The 15,920-nt window shown below is 46.5% G+C and overlaps 2 protein-coding genes across 6 annotated transcripts in view; both read left to right on the top strand.

Annotated features, from left to right (window-relative positions):
* The window catches only part of LOC122432838 (60S ribosomal protein L12-like), a 144,937-nt gene that overhangs the window by 39,826 nt on the left and 89,191 nt on the right, over positions 1-15,920 (top strand). The gene's annotated exons all lie outside the window — the stretch shown is intronic.
* Positions 1,658-9,924, top strand: ZSCAN21 (zinc finger and SCAN domain containing 21). Of its 4 annotated transcripts, none has more exons than XM_043455049.1 (4): positions 1,658-1,803; positions 6,680-7,168; positions 7,456-7,648; positions 8,691-9,924. In XM_043455049.1, exons 2-4 carry the CDS (start codon positions 6,782-6,784, stop codon positions 9,524-9,526), a joined length of 1,416 nt encoding a protein of 471 aa, XP_043310984.1. In that variant the 5' UTR covers positions 1,658-1,803; positions 6,680-6,781; the 3' UTR covers positions 9,527-9,924. The 4 variants fall into 4 exon arrangements, with proteins under 4 accessions (XP_043310984.1, XP_043310985.1, XP_043310987.1 ...); XM_043455050.1 differs by lacking the exon at positions 1,658-1,803 and adding an exon at positions 2,958-2,978; XM_043455052.1 differs by lacking the exon at positions 1,658-1,803 and adding an exon at positions 4,394-4,414.

The following is a 15,920-nucleotide window of genomic DNA, read 5'->3' as shown; positions in this document are numbered from 1 at the left end:
AGGAGCTTGCCTTGTTTTAAGAGAAATCAAGGTTTGATCACCCTCTACTGGCAAAACATAGTGATAGCAGTAAAGATAAGTGAGTGAAACATAAGGGACAAAAATCCTGAAAGCAGCTCTTTTGTAGAGAACCACAACCACCCTGTCCAAAACAGAGGAGGGAGGCTAGACTTACAGTAACCAGCGTAGCATTTCGCTTTCCAAATTTCTGCTACAAAGGGAACGGACCCTGCCCCCCCCCCCCGCCTTTTTCTTTTCAAACCAAATAATCTTTCCAAAAAAAAGAAAACAGTAATGTAGAGAGTTAAGGGGGAGAATATGGCAGAGTATGGAGATTTGTTTAAATAAGAAACCAGGGCCCTCAGAGGGTCATGTTACACTTTACATTGCAAGATTCAGAAACAAACTTTCAGACAAGATTGTGAAACTTGCAGCTGATCTTTGGGACAATCATGTGGCAGTTTCCAAAAATTTTGAAGGGGCTGACAAGAACTACTACATGCATTTTGTGAGAGGAAAAGCTCAGGCAAGACTAGGATCAACATGGGAATTCCCTAATAGTTCAGTGGTCAAGAATTGGTGGTTTCACTGCTGAGGGCCTGGGTTCCATCAGTGATTGGGGAACTAAGAGTCCACAAGGCTTGTGGCACAGTTTAAAAGAAACAAAAAGACTAGGATCAATGAGATGAAATTACAGGAAAGCAAATGTTTAATTGAACTTTTTGCAAGTAGAACTCTCCATAAGTTTCTTCCTATGTGATTGTTGAATGAATTCATTGGAAGAGGATAAGGTTCTTGGAAGCCAAAACAATTCTGAAATGCAGATGTCACATCCCAGCGAACCACCAACCACACTGGTTAACATTATTTGCTGTGTGGTCTTTTCTCTAGTTGCTGAGAGCAGGGGCTCCTCCCTAGTTGTGCAGGGTTTTCATTGCGGTTGCTTCTCTTATGGAGCACAGCATCAATAGTTGTGGTGCATAGGCTGAGTTGCTCCGCAGTATGCGGGATCGTCCTAATCAGGGATAGAACCTGTGTTTCCTACATTGACAGGCGGATTCTTTACCACTAAGCCACCATGGAAGTCCCAACATGTGTGCTTTTTGAAGGACCAATCCCTAATCTACAGTTAGTCCCTAATTGCAATTGAGCAAGAGCGGGGCTGGGAGGAGGGGGTCGATAAGGTAGGCAAGGACCTCTGTACCAAGTGCTGCAACATCAGCTGCACCTAGAAGATGACATCAGAGATCTCTGTCCAGGAAGCTTAGAACCCAGAGGCCCAAGGGCACAGCTACTTCAGGTGGATGCCGCCGGGAGAGAGATAACTGAATCTCGGGCTTAGAGGGCTAAGTGTGGAACTCCATGTCCATAAACGGGGACCGAGTTCCCACGCAGTGACCGGCCTGAGGATCACAGGAGAACCGGCCTCAAGTCCAGGAGAGGGACCGAGGTCACCGCGCCGAGCCCACGACTCCCCCTGGCCCGGCGGGAAGCGGCGGGGACACCGCCAAGACTTCCTCTAGTCGGCCCTTTCTTAGTTAAAAAAAGCAAAAAACAAAAAAAGGAGTGCAGACTAGGTCCCCGGCTGTTCACGTTGCGGGGGCTTCTCTCCACCAATCGCTGCGGGGCAGGGACCACCGGCGCACCCGAGACACCGAGATGCAGAAAAGACCTCCCGATTTCCTAGAGGGGCTGCTGCGGCCCCTCGCAGCTCTCCGCGGGCGGAGCTATGACGTACTTCCGGCTGCGCCGGCCGCGGTGCGCGCTGAGGTGTCCCAGCGGCCCGAGCGGCTCTGACTCACGGTGAGCCTCCTGGTCCACGGTTCGCGTGGCGGGCGGAAGAGGGAGTTTCCGCCGAAAGGGTGCGGGGAGGGACGAGTGGATTAGGCAGCTGTGGCCTCTGGGGACTCCCCAGACCGGTCCTGGGGGGAGGTTTGAGGAGGCCTCTGTCCCTACCCAGGCCCAGATGGCGGAGGCCTTTGCTCTCCTGAAAGCATTTCCGCTCCTACCCCCACCCCCGGGTTTAACAAGTGAAAGTTGGTCTCTTTCGCGTTACAAAGCAGTTTTTTTCTGCGTTCGGTCAGCCCAGTCGCCAGTCAGCTAGAACGGGGATGTTTTCTCTTATTTCCCGGGCCCTAAGTAGGCGGTCCAAATTCAAGAATTCGCCCGAGGGTCGGGAGCCTCGTGTGAGAAACTGAGCCTCGGAAGTTTTGTGTATTGTCTGAAATAGGGAGGGACTAGTTCGTTGGGCATTGTTCAGGTTAGAAAGTACGTAACAGGAATCTGCTCAAGTTTAGAAACCCATTTTATGAGGGCCGTTTACTTACAGTTTGTCTAGAGAAAGGTGATCGGGTGAGTGAGGTACTTAGAAACCCCTGTTATAAAAGGAGCAGTTGAAAGAGTTGTGAAAAGAGTTAAGCAAAAAAAAAAAAAGAGTTAAGCAAGACAACTGTTTTCAGGTGTTGAAGAGTTAAGCAAAAGAACTGTTTTCAGGTGTTGGAAGACTACTCCGGAGAGAGTAAGTTTTGAACTAGGAGAGAACTAAGTGAAGAAAGAAGAGAAAAAGTGATGCAGAATTTGGTGCTGTTTAAAGAAAATCTAACAAAACTATCCAACAGTAGAAATCTGTGCCTCAAAATTAGCAGATTTGCCTGGGTAGGAGTTTTCAGTTACAGAAGAGTAACATTTAAAAAGTTGTAGGGCAAAAAAAAAGTAGGAAAAAAAAGCAGGTAAATCCCATATAATTGTTAGAATTTATAATAATAATTTGGTTCATTTATGCCTGATTTTCTAGAATGGGATTTGGGGCACTTTTGGGGGGGCATATAAGCTTTGGGAAATTGGCCTAAAGGAGGGGAAAAAACTCGGAACAGAACAAACACCTCTGCTTGTAGACTATGAACTTTTGCTCTTTGGCCCTTTTGTGCTAAACAGTCTAGAGAGCTTAAAGAAGATAGTTCATTGTGGTTGAAGACAATGTGAGTAATGAAACCTCTGTTTTCTATTCACATGCTTTTTTATTTTATAAACTCTTTATTGAGAAAAATTGAGAAGCCAAGATCTGGAGGGCATCCCTAAATGAACCTTTAGACAAACTCAGCATGACCAGATGTTTGGTCAAGACCAAATACTGGCTTTGACAGCGTAGGGGTGGAAATAAACCATTATCAGATTAAAAAAAAAAAAAATTCTTTACCAGTCTGACAGGTGGAAGAAAGAGAAGAGACAAAGGACAGGGAAATCCGGAGGCAACAGAGACTGAAATCCTTGAGGCCTTGTTTTTGGCCTTGTGATGATTTTGGCTTTTACTCCGTATGAGACACAAAGCCTTGAAAGGTGTGAACAGAGGAGTGATGTGATCTGACTTGTATAATATTTTACAGACAACCGAGACTTCCTTGGTGGTCCAGCGGTTAGGACTCGGTGCTTCCACTGAAGGGGGCGTGAGTTTGGTCCCTGATGAAGGAACTAAGAGCCTGCATGCTGTGTAGTGGGGCAGAAAAAAGAAAAAAGGCAAGATGATGGACTGGGACAGCAGTGTTGGAGGAAGTGAGATGTGGTTGAATTCTGAATCTCTTGTGTGTAGAGATAACAAGATTTGCTCCTGAATTGTGTGTAGAATGTGAAGGAAGAGTCAGGGGTGACCAGGGTTTTTTGTTCCAGAAAACGGAACAGTAAAATTGCTCTTCACTGAGATGAGCAGCTTTGGAGGAATGATGGGAAGTGCAGTTTTGGACACGTTAAGTTTAGGAAGCCACTGGATATGCTGGTGGCAAGGTCAAGTGGGTAGTTGGTTGTAAGAGTCTGGCGTTCGGAAGAGAGGTCCAGGCTGGAGATAAATTGGCAAGTGTGAATAAATAGATGGTAATTAAAGCCATGCAACCGGATGGTATCAAGGAGAGTGAGTGCAATTAGGAAGAAGGCCCCAGGCGCCCAGCCCCCCACATGTTGGTGGCCTTACTGAGGCATGAATTTGAATTGTGGGCACTGCAAAACTGGTGTGCTGGAATAAATCACTGAGCTACTGGGCTCAGTTACTACTGACGGTACTCATCTAGGGAAACTTTTTTCCTAAAGTATGACTGTGTGTTTTGCAAAGACAGTGATGTGATGTAGTGGCATCTGTGTCTGGATTTGCTAAGGTCTGGATCCCATGTAGGACACGCCCTGTTTAGTGCCTCCTATGCCGCGTTAGTTATAACCACTAGTGTCTGAGTTTCCCAGGCTGAATCCCAGAAGCTGAGCAGCCCAATGGAAAGTCCCGCTCTTCTTGGGGTGCCCTCTTCTGGACAAAGTAGGAAATTCTGTAATAGTTAAGTTAACAGAGTTGTTCTTAAGTGTTAGAGACAAGATGGCAGTGCTTCCCCTGGCTCAGTTTTCAAGTAATCCTCATCTTGGGAGCCTCAGTGGCATGGTGAGTGCAGAGGACAGCATAGAGGAGCGTTCAGTGCTGACTCTGGTCCACTGCGGGAACAGTGGTACCTCGTGCGATGCTTCGGAGTTGGGGTACCGTAGCGGAGAGTCCAGCTCTCATCCCTAGAATTCTGAACTAATTAGCAGCTGATAATTATCAGCTTTCTCATAAAAGCAAGATTGCATATTGAGGTTTCATTCTTAGAACCCTATTTCCTGTGTTTTTAATTACCCAAATTGATCACAAAAATAAAGGGGAAGAGCCATATAAAATACATGTTTTAAATACATATTTATCGAATATGTGAAACTAAATACCTGATATAAAAGCTGTAACAGAAATGTACCTTTGTTGGAAGGTTCTGCATGGGCTGGAATTCGTGCTTTTTTGTTTTCCTGGGTTTTTTTTTTTTGAAGGCCCTAGAATTTGGGCATTAGAAGTAAAATCTATCTTGGTTTGTTAAAAACTGCTTATGATCCTTTAAAGATTTTATGATTTTTCTAGTTAGAAACGTAATATCCACTAAAGAAAATTTAGAAAATGAAAAAGACTTTTAAAAATTGAAATCGTTCATAATTCTTTGTCCCAGAAAGATCAGTTAGTGTTTTTCCCTTTTTCCTTCATTGTGATTATGTGTATATTATGTGTGTGTGTGCAAGATATTTCAGGTGCAGTCAAGCCAGATCCATGGAGGTTGACATGCATGTGAGAAATGAGCATACTTTGCTGTCTGGCTCAGGAAACTCAAACAGGGGCTCTGTATCAACCTAGAGGAGTGGGGTGGGGAGGGAGGTTTAAAAGGGAAGGGATGTATGTATGCCTATGGCTGATTATGTTGAGGTTAAAAAAAAATGAGCACACTCAGTTTACTAAATGCCTTAGATCTAGATTATCTACAACTCCTGTTCCCTCATCTTCAGCTTTTGTAAGCCATTCGTACATCCTTTGTGTGGTCTCTACTGTTGTTGTCAGTGTAACTTCATGTAATGAACACCCACATAGATTTTTATGTCTTTGGCTCTTTATTGAGACTCCTGTAATTTTCCTTACTCAGAATCCAGTATAGGAACACCTATGTGACAGGGAAGATGCTGCTCAGAGTTTGAAAACATGCTCATCAGGAAGGCCAGTCATAAGCATGTAAGATTAATTAGGTAGTTTTCTTTCAGAGTATACTTAATAATAGGGTGATTCTGTTGTCTGTTCACTTATTACTTTCCCATCTCCCCCTTTCTCTGTCCCCTACTGGTAATCACTAGTTTGTTCTTTATATCTGTGAGTCTGTTTCTTTTTTGTTACATTCACTGGTTTTATTGTTTAGAGTTCACATGTAAGTGACAATGTACAATATTTGTTTTTCTCTCTCTGACTTGTTGCACTAAGCATAATACCCTCCGAGTCCATCTATCCATGTTTTGCAGATGGTTCCAGTCTTTTGTATGGCTGAATAGTATTTGCACACACACCCCTTTCTAGCTGTTCATCTGTTGATGGTCACTTAGGATGCTTCCATATCTTGGCAGTTGTAAATAATGTTGGTATGAATATTGAGTGGTTTAGTCGCTAAGTTGTGTCCAGCTCTTTGTGACCTCATGGACTGTAACCCACCCACAGGCTCCTCTGTCCATGGGATTTCCCAGGCAAGAAGACTGGAGTGGGTTGCCACTTCTCCAGGGGATATTCCCCACCCAGGGATTGAACCTGGATCCCCTGCATTGCATTCAGATTCTTTACCAACTGAGCCACCAGGGAAGGCCCATGTATATTTTTGAATTAGTGTTTTCATTTTCTTCAGCTAGCTATGCAGAAGTGGAATTGAGCCACAGAGCACTCTTTCAGAGGATGAAGACAAAATCAGATCAAAATAGGATATCCTGAGCTGACTCTAGAAAGATTTTTGATAGTCATTGTTATATGGCTTTTTTTTTTTTTTTCATTTATTTTTATTAGTTGGAGGCTGATTACTTTACAATATTGTAGTGGTTTTTGTCATACGTTGACTTGAATTAGCCATGGATTTACATGTGTTCCCCATCCCAATGCCCCCTCCCACCTCCCTCTCTACCCGCTCCCTCTGGGTCTTCCCAGTGCACCAGGCCCGAGCACTTGTCTCATGCATCCAACCTGGGCTGTGATCTGTTTCACCCTAGATAATATACATGTTTCTATATGGCATTTTTTAGTGGCTATAAGTTCCACAGTTTCTTAAAGACCAAATAGCATACTTTTTCTTTTGATAATTTTATGGTAATCCTATTTTCATAGGTTTAACGTGTAGCCCTCAAGAACCAGAAATCCACAGGAACCAACATTCCTGCCCCACGGAATCCTGTCTGTAGTGACAGCTGTTTCTAGAGTGCCTCCGAGATGAAGGTGCTGGGCATGGCCACGGTTCTGGGCCCCAGGCCTCCACAGGAGCAGGGGCCTGTGATTGTGAAGATTGAGGAGGAGGAAGAGAAAGGGAAGCGCCTTCCCATGGAGATATTCCGCCAGCGCTTCAGGCAGTTTGGGTACCACGACACCCCTGGCCCCCGGGAGGCACTCAGCCAGCTCCGGGTGCTCTGCTGCGAGTGGCTGCGGCCCGAGATCCACACCAAGGAGCAGATCCTGGAGCTGCTGGTGCTCGAGCAGTTCCTGACCATCCTGCCCCAGGAGCTCCAGGCCTGGGTTCAGGAGCACTGCCCTGAGAGCGCCGAAGAGGCCGTCACTCTCCTGGAGGATCTGGAGCGGGAGCTGGATGAGCCGGCACCACAGGTAGACCGGGGCGCCCTCCTCTCCTGCGAGATTGAGAGCCCAGCGGGTCAGGCAGGGGTGGGTGTGTCCACACACTGAGAGCGGCTGACAGGACCTTCCACTGACTTAGGCTGTCTTTCCTGCTGGTTTTCTGTTATCCTGTGTGGAGTTCAGGGATTACCCTTGGGAGTTGAATGGAATGGAAGTTCTCTTTCCTAGAGGTTCTACATAGCTGTTCTGAGATTTTTTTTCATTCTGGTTCTTAAAGTGAGCTGTGCACAGACCCAGCCTTTTGTAATTGTCTCTAGGCTTCCCCACCTCCCCGTGAGCAGAAACGGTCGTGGGAGAAGATGTCACCCTCAGGAACGGCAGAGGAGTCCCTGAGCAGCCCGCAGCTAGAGTCTGTGGAGACCAGTCACAGATACGAGTCTTGGGGGCCCCTCTACATCCAAGAGACTGGTGAAGAGGAGAAGTTCACTCCAGCGCTGAGGAAGGTTCGAGGTAGGACCATCTCTCAGGCCCCTGCTTGGTGCCCCAGGCCTTTGTGGTGAAGGAAACAGTCACCCTAATTCCTGATTGTCAGGCAGTCCCCTGAGCTGACAAGGCAGAATGAGTTCGTTTCTTCCCTCAGGTGTGTCTCAGTCTTGGCGTGGGAACAAATGACACACTCTTGAAGGCAGAGCTGAAGTTTGATAAGGGGACTGTTCACGGAGGCGAGGGCAGGTTGAATGAACTGATAAGAGATGGTGCTGGTTCATTTGTTCATGACTTGGTGGCCCTGCTATTACCAGTTTTCAGTGTGGATTTCTCTTTTTCTCCTTTTCTGTGTGTGGATGGTTAGGTGGACTTTTCAGAGGTATGACTGCCTAGTGAAACGGTCTAAAAAAGCTTAACGACTTCAGTCAGATTTCAACAGTTGCTTTATAACTGAGAGAATGACAGAACACATGTATTGATAGTTCAAATGAGGAGAGTTAAACCCTCATAGGAGTTAAGTACTGTCATTCAGATTACTAAGGATCTGGGATTAGAATGATTATAAATGGACCAAACATTCTCTTTTATTGCTATTAAATACATTCAGCTTCTATGAGAATCCAGAATTTGTGAGTTGGCCACTAGCCTCCTTGCCCTTAATTATCCTTTTTATTTTCTGTTACCAACTTTGACGCTTCCACAATCTTTCTTTGTTTCTTTCTGCCTGAGCATCACCCAGCTGCTTTGCTGCTGTCTCAGTATGCTTAGTTTTGCCTGAAGTGTTGCCTCATTTCCCTCTATACATGAAGTTCTCCTGGCAGACAACGCTGTGTACTCCTCATACCATGATAGCTTCTGGTAGGGGCTTGCGTGAAAGTCTGGCATTGTAAACTAGATCTGATAATGCCCTGTTTGTCTTAAACGTGATACTGTGACTTTATAGAGTGGTATTTGGTTACCCCTGAGAATCCATCAGTGTTACCTGATGGTTCTCTTTCTCATTTAATGGTTTTTTTCCTCATGATAGGAAGCAACTGACATGTCCTTATCCTGCTTACTGTTTCAGATCGTAAGTCGAAGACCCAGAATGAGGAATCAACAGATAAGGAGGGAAGTTCTGAAGAATCTCATGCAGAAGGATTCAGAAGGGATACACTTCCCATGATTATCGCCGATAAATGTGAGGCCAGGTTAGAAAGGCAGTGGGTAAATCCAGAAAAGGAGAGAGGAACAAAAAGCCCTCTCCAAGACAAAGGTTCTGCTAAAGGTAGAGAAGTAGTGACTAAACCTGCCCCAGGAGAGAGACGTTACATATGTGCTGAGTGTGGGAAGGCCTTTAGTAATAGCTCCAACCTCACTAAACACCGGAGAACACACACGGGGGAGAAACCGTATGTGTGCACCAAATGTGGGAAGGCTTTCAGCCACAGCTCCAACCTGACCCTTCACTACAGGACACACCTGGTGGACCGGCCCTATGACTGTAAGTGTGGGAAGGCCTTCGGTCAGAGCTCAGACCTCCTTAAGCACCAGCGAATGCACACTGAAGAGGCCCCTTACCAGTGTAAAGATTGTGGCAAAGCCTTCAGTGGCAAAGGCAGCCTCATTCGCCACTACCGAATACACACCGGGGAGAAGCCCTATCAGTGTAATGAGTGTGGGAAGAGCTTTAGTCAGCACGCGGGTCTTAGTTCTCACCAGAGACTCCATACTGGAGAGAAGCCGTATAAGTGCAAGGAGTGTGGGAAAGCCTTCAACCACAGCTCCAATTTTAATAAGCACCATAGAATCCATACTGGGGAAAAGCCCTATTGGTGTAGTGATTGTGGGAAAACCTTCTGTAGTAAGTCCAATCTTTCCAAACATCAGAAAGTCCACACTGCAGAGGGAGAAGGGTCTTAACTGTCGGGTACGATCTCTTGGTGGTTTTTGTTTTTCTAACTTTAGAACGTGAATGCTAGAGACAGCCCAATAATTGCAGAGTTAACTATGGAGTAGATTTTGTTTGTTTGACTCAATGTTAAGGGGATGGAGTGAGAGCTCAGGCAGGGACAGGGTGGGTTCCTCACCTGCCCACCAAGTCACCGGGGCAGGGTCCCCTCACCACACTTCACGTCCCGTACACCATGCCGGCATTGCCTTCTGTATAGTTACACTGCTTTGTGTCCAGTATAATTAAAGAAGAAGCATTAGAACTGTTTAGCTGTTTTAGGATATACTCAAGATTATGACTTGTAAAGAAATGAGCCATGTTGAACACAGTTTAATCTGATTCAGAATAAACTTAAAAGTTCTTGTAATGCCTCAGGACTGTTATTGTTTAAAAAAAAATTGTTAATCAAACCCTATTCTAGAAAGAGGAAGCTTCCTACTGGTTTTGCTTTTGGAATATTTGGATTTGGGGTAAATGAAACTTTTGAGTACTTGCGAATGTGTTAGGAAACTGCGGCCAGGTGTGTAGAGCCAGCTGCAGCTTGGTCTTCATTGTGCGTTTCCTACATACGGAACACTTTTTTTTCTTTTTTTTTGGTCTTTGGGAACATTCTGTCAGCCTCACATGCTTTTTGGTCTTGTGTACTCTGTCTGCCAAAGTCTGAAAATCTTGACTCCTTGAGACACTTTCTTCTAGTTCCAGAAGCCAGTAATCCAGAGTATGATTTTACCTTAAATCGACCTTGTCTTTTCCCTCTGACTGCAGACTCTTTGGTTTCAGGTGTGGCTTTTGGCCAGTTGGTCCTCCTGGTACTTGGAAACCTGACTTCACTCTTTCCTCCTATCGGTTGCTTACCTTTGTGAGTTTTTTTCCATTTCTTATTGGTAGTCACTGAAATCTCTCTTTGCTGCTGCAGCCCTATCGGTCATGCAAACCTGACATGCCAGAATTGAGGACAGCGAGAAAGTGTCATGTCTAGTACCAGTTCTGATCGCAGGAAACTGCCTCATGTGCCATCCTGGAATCAGATTAAACTACAGGTAATCAGCCCCTGCACCAGCCAAATATGTTAGGGCGGGAGGTGGGGGAGTCATTACTGAAAAAGATTCAGCAGTGCTGGGATATGAACAGATCCTCATGGAGGCCCACAGAATTTAGTGATTAGATGGCAGCTGGGTGTCTTTCCAGCCCCCACTGGAGCTCCTGGTCCAGATCAGGGACAGTAGGAACCTGCTAAGTCCAGAGACTTGCATCTCATCCTCTGGTGAGAAGGGCCTGGACCCCAGGTCTGTCCTGACTCTGCAGTGGTACTTTCTGATGGGCGTTGATGTGAGACAAAGGTCCAAACACTTCTTCAGCTCCCGTGAGTCCATCAGCTGAAATCTTCCTCTGATCTCTTTGTCTCAGATTTTCAGCCTTATTCTTTGCAGACCCGTTGTCTAGCTAAGCCACAACCCAGGAGACACTTTCTCCTTCCATGAAAAGTTGGTGCTCAGTACACGGCTCACAGCTCTGCCCACCAGTTTTCCCCTCTCTAGCCTTTAGGGCCACTCCTGAGCAGGGCCGTGTGAATCAGCACATTTTTGGTTCACACATCAAAATCCTGAGCTGAACCCTCTGTGAGACAGAAACCCTACTTGTTTCTCCCACCACATCAAAGGGAAATGAAGCCATAGGTGTGAGCAGAGAGACATCAGTTCAGCAAAGGTAAAGGACGTGGGGATGTGGCTCCTGCTTACACACCGTGTAACTTATGGGCCTGCTCAGATTGTCTGGTGACTACATTCATGTTTGTCATCAATCACAATATTGCAGTCTGTATGTATTGGGGAAGATGGGGACAGATTTTGAGAACGGGCTTTAATCTTGAGAGGCACCTGAGTCAGGTGGGATCTTTGCATGGTCTTCAGGCAAAATGAGGCTCTTCTCCTGCATCAAGGGGGAAGGGAGGTGCTTTTGTTAGGCCAGAGGGCTGAAGGGAATTTAGGGTTCCAGGTGATAAAGCACTGCTACCAAAATGTCTCGGATACTAGGACCCCAATCAGGGCCTGGAATCTTGGCCTCAGTGACTAGGGGAGGCTTTTCATTTAGCCACCTTTGCTGCTCTGCCGCCCTGACAACTAAATCCTGCACCTGATTTTCAGAGCAGCCTGCCTGCTCTGTAGAAGGTGCACCCTTAAACATCACCCGGAGGACTCCTGGCTGTCACAGCGTGCCCTCAATAGATAGTTGGCTGACCCCAGTCTATTGTTTTCTTTCTTCAAAGCTTGAGAGAAGGACACTCTGCAGCGCTTATATAGAACCGCTCCCGTCCCAGTAACATGCGGGTCCCAGAACCACGGCCTAAACATGCTCCCCCGGTACCTGCACCTCATCTCTCATCAGAACAAGTGAATGGTAGTGACTGCCGCGGGGTAGGATGCCAGCGGTTACCACCACGGAGTTTATCACCAGTCTCTTTTTTTTTTTAACCACCTGTTCCAGAATCCTATCCTGAGGACTCAGTTTCTAGGGCCACTTCCAGTACCAGCTGTCAGTTTGGATTTCCCCTAAAACAGAGCCCAAGAAAAGGGCCTGGGGGCAGAAAGATTTATCTAGGGGACGCGAGGAGGCAGGAGAGAGAGAGGAGGGAAAGTCAGTAACGGATGCAGTATTGAGCCGGTAATGATGTCGGCAACCAGTGCTCAGGTCTGCTGGGGACCTTCAGAGACGGGAAGACCACTGGTCTCCCTGAGCTCTGCTCAGCCCCGGTGCCCACCTCCCACAGTTAGGAGGCCAGTGCCTGCTCGGGTCCAGGAGAGCGGCTGAGGACCCCGGTGGGCTGGGGGGTCGCTGTCCCGGGGACTGTGAGGCCAGCTTGGTTTGAAGATGCTTGTGAGCGTCTGCTCGTGCGTCGCACAGACACACATTCATATGCACACATACACAGGACCCCTGGCCGGGCTGCCAGGTTTAGCAAATAAAAGCACATTTGGATTCCAGGTAAACAGTGTATTTGGAACATCCTTACACTGAAAAAACTATTCAATGTCTGAAATTAGGCTTGGGGTTAGAGTATCTGGGCATCTTATCCGGCATCCTACTCCCAGTATGTGTGAGCAGCAAACCTCCACCTCTCTGTCCAACCTACTACAGATACCAAAAGCATAAGGGAGCAAAGGAGAAAGACAGGACATCTTCAAAGTGCTTCAAAGGACTCTTTCAAAGTGAAAGGACCACCCACAGGACGGTAGAACATTTTTACAAATCGTGTATGTGTGATAAGGCACTTTTACATTGAATATATTTACATCTGAGTAATAAAAAGACAACCAATTGAAGACAGGCAAAGGACAAAGATAAACCTGTGGACAATAAGTTGAAGGAAAGGAAAGGTGCTCAAGGTAGCCATGAGAAAAAGGCAAATCAAAACCACGATGAAGCCACATCATACCAGCTAGGATGGCTGTAATAGAAAAGATAACATCAAGTGTTGTTGAGGATGCAGAGAAGTCAGAAGCTTATACCCTGCCAGTGAGAATGTAAAATGCAACAACCACTTTGGAAGCCAGTCTGGCATTTCCTCATTAAATATAGCATTTGACTGAAATTCCTACCCTCAATACGTACCCAAGAGAAATGTAAACATATCCACACAAAAACTTGTACATGAATGTTCAAAGCAACATTATTCATAATAGCCAAAAATAAGAAAAAGCCCAAATGTTTCCATCAGTGGGTGAAAGAAAAAAAAAAATGGGGTTATCCATAGAATAGAATATTATTTAGCCATAAAATGGATGATGTATAGATTCACACTGCAACATACATAGGTGAAATGACATCATTATACTGAGTGAAAGAAACTTAGACATGAAAAGCCACATATTGTACGATTATGATACCAGTTAACATGAAATGTCTAGAATAGGCAAGTCCATGGAGACAGTAGACTGGTAGTTGTCTAGGGCTGGGGGAGTTGGGGGGAAGTGAGGAGTGACTGCTAAAGGGTGCAGGATTTCTTTTTAGGATGATATGTCAAATTGTGATGACTGGTTACACAACTCTGGATACTAAAGACCACTGGATATGGTGATGAATTACTTCTCAATAAAGTTTTTAAAAAACAAGCTCAAGCAAATGAACAAAGGCTTTGCCAAGTGGCCAGCCTTGGTGGAGCAATGGAGGATTCACGCCGTGGAGACCAGTGGATGCCCACGTAGGCTGCTGCTTAGTAGAAGATGTGCCAGGCCAGGGACTCAGATGTGAAAAGAGGAAAAGATTCACACCAGCAGTTAATCCTTGCCTGTAATATCTAGGGAAATTTTCTGTTCATTTCAACTGGAATCGAGGACCAAGAACTCTTGTGTGAAAAAACCCCCTCCCATCTGATAGTCGATTTTCAGAGCACCACCCTTCCTAGACAGCAGCGCCCCTCACTGTTCTGAGAATGTGGCAAACACAGCCCTCTGCAAGAGCCCTTTGCAGCTGCTGTCCTCGCGCTTGGAGTGCTTTCCCCGCCGGTGTGAACATACTGGGAATTCAGCGACCTGGAAAGGAGGGCAGGACACTGCAAACGGAACGGTACCAGCAAAGACACGGTGGTGGGAGTCAGTGGCAAGCTCATGGGGAAGGGGCTGGGGGGTCCTGGGGAGCGGAGAGGCCTCTGATGGCGGGTTGTGGAGCCAGTGGTGAAATCTGACAGGACAGAGTGACAGTCCCCGAACAGGTGTGAGACGTAAAGAAAATGGAGTGGGGTTATCCCAGAGTACGTTCAGCTGGGGAAGTTTGGTGTTTCTATGGTGTAATTAGAGCAGATACAAATTTCTGAGAACTTATATGTTTAATTCAGGGTACAAGACAGGTAACATAAGTAGCTTTATGAGCAATTTTTTGGGGGTCACTTGCTACTCCATGAGTCTGATGATGCATCAGTCTCTTCCTGCCAAAGAGACCACCTGAACTTCCTTTTCATTGGAACTTTTCGTCTGGAGTCCACACTGTGGTAAGGCAGACTGGGTGGTATTTCACAGTTCTGGACAGTTTTGTCTTGATGATGTCTGCCTGCCCCCAGCCTAAGTGTTGTCCCACACACAGAATGCCACAGAGCACAGAAGGTCCCGCACGTGGGCATGATGGTGACGGTGACTGTAATGTTGAGATGGTCTGGGGTGGTATCCAGGGGAACATGATGGAGTCTTGAGGAAAGGAGGAATCACACCCTTGTAACACTAAAAAAGGAACAGTTGCCTGTATTTACTGACCCCTGTTCTCAATTCAGCTTTAATGCCATTTGCTCACTGAAGCTTTTTGTGCTAGCCACGTGCTCTGTCCACGTGGACACCAGCTGGCTGGCTTCCTGTGATTCCCCATTTCATTTGCAGAGACAGCACCGCGGTGTAATGAAGAGCCCAAGCTCCAGAGCCAGACTGCCTGGGTTTGAACGCCTGTGCCCCTGCTTACTATCTCTATCGTGTATCAGGTTCTCATCTGTAAAAAGAGGGGTGTTAATATGACTAACAGCACATATGATCGTGTGAAGATAATGCTGACTTTCCTGTCCATGCTGGCGCATAGATGGTCAGTAAAGATACCCTGTCATGATAGTTACTGACCTCTCCTGGGGTCTCACTCTGGCTCCCATTAGGCTAGCGCCCCCTTAGTGCAGAAGCCCTGGGTGGTTCATCTCTGTATCCCCCACGGCATTCACTAAGTTGTTGGCGAAGAGCTTCAAGGATCAGTGGCAGGAGATCTGGGGAGACGGTAATGAGTGTCTCTGAGTCTCCCTGCGCAGTGTATTTTGCCTGGAGAACTCCCCTCCCTCCTCTCCTTCCTTCCTTCTTTCCTGAAGAAAAGGGAATAAAAACGGGGCAGTAATAGTACCCACCTCGCGCAGGCTGGCTACAGAGATTAAATGAGTTATCGGGTAAAGCGCTTAGAACAATGCCTGATGCACAGTGCCTACGTCATGGCTGGTACTCCTTACTACCTTTATTTCCCCTTTTTCTTGGTGTATATTTTTTCTGATTATGAACGCCATACTTATTTGTGGTAGCAAAGTGTGAAAATGTAGGAAAAACCCCACCAGAGTGAAGGCGACAGAGGTTTGAACAAATAAGTAGAAGACAGAGGAGGAAAGATGAGCACAATCATGAGCGTGCGTACAAGGTGCAGAGGCAGCTGGAGGAAATGGTGGACCTGGTGGGGATGGAAGGTGGCGTCCACCAGGCCCTGGGAAGGCTCCACAGACTAGGGGAAGGTTACGGAGGAGGAGGTGAGTGGATGCGGGGGAAGGCCATTAGCATGTGCAAAGGCCCAAGGCATTAAATGCCATCCGGGCACTGCCGTTCTGCATTGCCCCCGTGTGCTGGAGGGGAGGAGCGT

Source organism: Cervus canadensis, chromosome 32 (genome assembly GCF_019320065.1).
Source record: "Cervus canadensis isolate Bull #8, Minnesota chromosome 32, ASM1932006v1, whole genome shotgun sequence".
NCBI classification, from domain to species: domain Eukaryota; kingdom Metazoa; phylum Chordata; class Mammalia; order Artiodactyla; family Cervidae; genus Cervus; species Cervus canadensis.
The sequence above is the reverse complement of the archived record's forward strand: the minus strand, read 5'-3'. Positions and strand labels throughout refer to the sequence as shown.

What these genes read in the sequence shown, in the direction of transcription:
- ZSCAN21 (XM_043455049.1), top strand. Translation starts at nt 6,782, where the DNA reads ATGAAGGTGCTGGGCATGGCCACGGTTCTGGGCCCCAGGCCTCCACAG. An exon ending in TGGATGAGCCGGCACCACAG is followed by an intron (nt 7,169 to 7,455) that starts GTAGACCGGGGC and finishes AATTGTCTCTAG; the next exon opens with GCTTCCCCACCTCCCCGTGA. An exon ending in AGCGCTGAGGAAGGTTCGAG is followed by an intron (nt 7,649 to 8,690) that starts GTAGGACCATCT and finishes TTACTGTTTCAG; the next exon opens with ATCGTAAGTCGAAGACCCAG.